This window comes from Atta colombica, unplaced genomic scaffold (genome assembly GCF_001594045.1).
Source record: "Atta colombica isolate Treedump-2 unplaced genomic scaffold, Acol1.0 scaffold155, whole genome shotgun sequence".
Taxonomy (NCBI): domain Eukaryota; kingdom Metazoa; phylum Arthropoda; class Insecta; order Hymenoptera; family Formicidae; genus Atta; species Atta colombica.
In genome coordinates, this window is record NW_017259245.1 from 2,662,933 (window position 1) to 2,666,282 (window position 3,350).

A 3,350-nucleotide genomic window follows, 5' to 3' on the forward strand; every position below is an offset into this window, starting at 1 on the left:
CATATACATATACAGTAGTTACTATTATATTAAAGATTTACTACGTCAAAGATGATTGTTTTGAAATATTTCAAATTTATCTATAACTATATTTTAGAAACTTTCTTTTTCTTTTATTAACTTTGGAATTTTTTTAGGTGCTATTAAATTCGGCGATAAGCTAACTTTGGAGGAGTGTACAAGTCTTATACAATTATTGAAGAATATGAAGTTCCCCAATCGATGCGCCCATGGACGACCGACTATAATACCAGTGATAGAATTTTCGGAATTAGAAAGAAGGAGCACGAGGATTCCTAAGGTAAGCACTAAAATTTTTCCCTTCGATTTTATTATAGGAAATACAAATTTAAATGATTCATGAAAAAAAGACAGATCTTACTTCTTTTTCACTAATACAAGTTTATACATAAATGAATAAAAGCACAAAATTCGTCTTAAAAATCATGCTGCATAAATGTGTGTGTGTGAGTGCGTGCGCGCGCGCGCGCGCGTGTGTGTGTGTGTGTGTGTGTGTCAAACTAAAAGCGGTATGAGAACATACAAATGTTGTTTGTTTTATGACATAAGATTAATTTTGATATAAGATTAATATTGATATAGAATATAAGTTAGAGGTATTACTGAAATTTTTAATCATACAATTTATTTAAAAAATCTTAAAAAAGCTTTAATTCGGACTTCATCATGCGACAAAACCGGCGATGAGAATATCTTTGCCAAAATAGTTAAATCTGGTAGAAACAAGATTGACATCTTTTCCGCCCAATGATATCGGACAAACGTCATTCGGACGCAAGTAGAAGCATATTGTATAAAGAGCCATTTCTAACTCGGGTGAAAGACCGACGAGAAGAGTCGTAACTGAATGTTTCGTGTCAGGTACATTGAATGCCGAACGTATCTTGATAGCTTCTGCCTTCTGTGAAGATAAAGAAATTATGTAAGATTTATTAAATATAGAATAAATTGTGTACGTGAGCGTTACTTACGTCCGCTAGTTTGATATCCTTTATGTATCCGCGATAATCGAGATTTTTCTGCGTTTCCTGTTTGGCAAAGTAAATCCAATTTTGTGGCCCGATCATGTAGGAATCGAGCTTCTCTGCGAGGAACACTGCCTCAAAGCCAGAACTAGATGGCTCTCCTTCAACTCGTTGGAATTGTGAGAACCAAATACGTTTCAGAGTGTCTTTAAACTCATATTCGTCATTTGGAATAAATCCTTTGTCGGCCAGGTATTTCATTGCCGTTTTAAATACATCAGTCTCCATGAAGTTGTCGAGCAGCTCCGTTTCCTCCTTACGCTCGTCTGGCGTGACAGTCTCTTTCGTTTTAACGTCTATCGCGTAATTATCATATAACGGTAGCACGCTTTTAATCGTCGGGATTTCATACGCTTCCGGTTTGACGTCGAGTAGGCTGAAATTACATCAAGACAAGGTCAATGAAACTCTTAATGCGCGGAATTATTTTGTTCAATTATTTTCTCCAAGATGAGGATAGCAATTCTAACTACTTACGGCAGAGGAGCGTCATCCGCGGTACTATCTTCCTTCGTCTCACCCTGCAGATTTACAGTGATGTACTTATATGCGTTGTTCTTATCCGCGTCGAAAAGACTTTCTGACAGCTTCTTCACTTCGTCGTTAGAGATCGGGTAATTCGGTTGAGTGGGACTGCTTTCTTGCTGAGGACTGGGCGAATTAGCATTGCTAGGTGCGTTAGCTTCAGCTTTTTTATCCGCTTCCGGTGGCGGCTGAACCGGCGTTGCAGAGCTGGGTGGGTTGGAAGCGGCAGCGACGGCGGCAGGAGCACCGTTATTATTCGCAGATGCAACCGGTGTTTCCCCATTAGTTGGATTCGACTGATTATAATAATAATTATTGTACGTAATCTCGGTGCGGCTACCACCACCGGCGCCGTCACTGTTGCTGTATCCCGGACTTCTGCCATAGATGCCACCCGGTAACAATCTGTTCACAGCTGCGCTCACGCCCGCGCTCACACTGGAGTAAACCAGCGCTTCCTTGGCCAGCTGGCCGATACCAGGTCGGCTTGGTTGCAGGACGGTGAGTGCCGGCGCTTGTGCGATAGCCGGTTGAACGTAGGATGGCTGGGCGTAGGACGGTTGACCGAATGATTGCTGTCCACCGAAACCACCGTAGGACTGCCCACCGTATGGACTGTAGGCTGGTGGCGCGTTATGGTGCATAGACGGATTGTAAGCCTGGCCATACGGTGAGTGCCCACCGTAACCGGGATACGAAGGATTGGCATTGTAGGACGGGTAGCCCTGGTTGTAACCCGTGCCGCCATAAGGATTGCTGGCGGGCTGTCGAGGATATCCGCCTAGAAATCGTAGAAAAATTAGAATTATAAATTCTATGAAAATTACAATCTTTATGCAATTATACGAAGAGACGCAGCACAGATTCTCAAAGGGACGCCCTGTGAAGACTCTCTACGTTTTAAGAATGTTTCCAGAACATCCCTTAAATAAAAAGTGCTGTTCGGGAATTAATATTTTATAAGGAGACTTTAAATCTTAATACAAATGAGATTTTAAATTTTAAATCAAGATTTTACAAGGAGAAATATTGCAACTTTAACTTCAAAAAATATTTTATTATAATTTTAGCAATTTTAATAGCTCTCATATTGCAAAAATACAGAGATTTTATTCTCGAGTGTCGAGATTTAAATTATCGATACATTAATTTCATTCCCTATTTTAAGATAAAGAACAATTAATATACCCGATGGAGTATATGGTGGTGCGTTTGCAGCCGGATATCCTGATTGCACATTCGTCGCGCTAGTCTTGGAAGCTTGTTCAGATACTGGAGGTTTGACATTGTTGGTCCCGGAACTCCCGGATGCTTTATTGTTAGCATTCTGTGGTACGTTCCATCCTATTTTACTCGGATTTGAGCCTGCATAATGGGGTTCGTGATATTATTAGAGACGAATGAAACATGCGAAGCCGTAGAAGGTTATTACCTATATGAAGCAGTGACTCATTGAATTTGTAAGAGATCTGATGCGTAGATACATAAATATTTGTAAACTGCGCAATTTCACGTTAAACAGTTATAGAAAAGTATCTTAAATGATGATTATAGCTTTTCCGAATCGGCAATACGGAGTTTTCTTTGCTAACTGTACATATATATATATATATATATATATACATATAATGCAATATAATGCAATATATTAGAAGCACTAACGAAAGCAATCTCATGAGTATTTAAAAAATAATAATTAATGTTATAATTATGCAATAGAGATATAACAATATTAATAAAACGTATAAATGATAATAATAATAATAATAATAATAATAA

At 38.8% G+C, this 3,350-nt stretch overlaps 1 protein-coding gene across 1 annotated transcript in view; it reads right to left on the bottom strand.

Moving 5' to 3' along the window:
• Positions 1–561: 561 nt before the first annotated feature.
• LOC108685566 overlaps positions 562–3,350 on the bottom strand; it is a 9,758-nt gene continuing 6,969 nt past the window's right edge. The window contains exons 11-14 of the mRNA XM_018190417.1: positions 2,760–2,936; positions 1,524–2,352; positions 993–1,422; positions 562–922 (exon numbers count right to left, since the gene is read on the bottom strand). Of these exons, the coding sequence (XP_018045906.1) occupies positions 686–922; positions 993–1,422; positions 1,524–2,352; positions 2,760–2,936 (1,673 nt within the window). The 3' untranslated portion in view covers positions 562–685. The remainder of the gene's footprint in view (positions 923–992; positions 1,423–1,523; positions 2,353–2,759; positions 2,937–3,350) is intronic.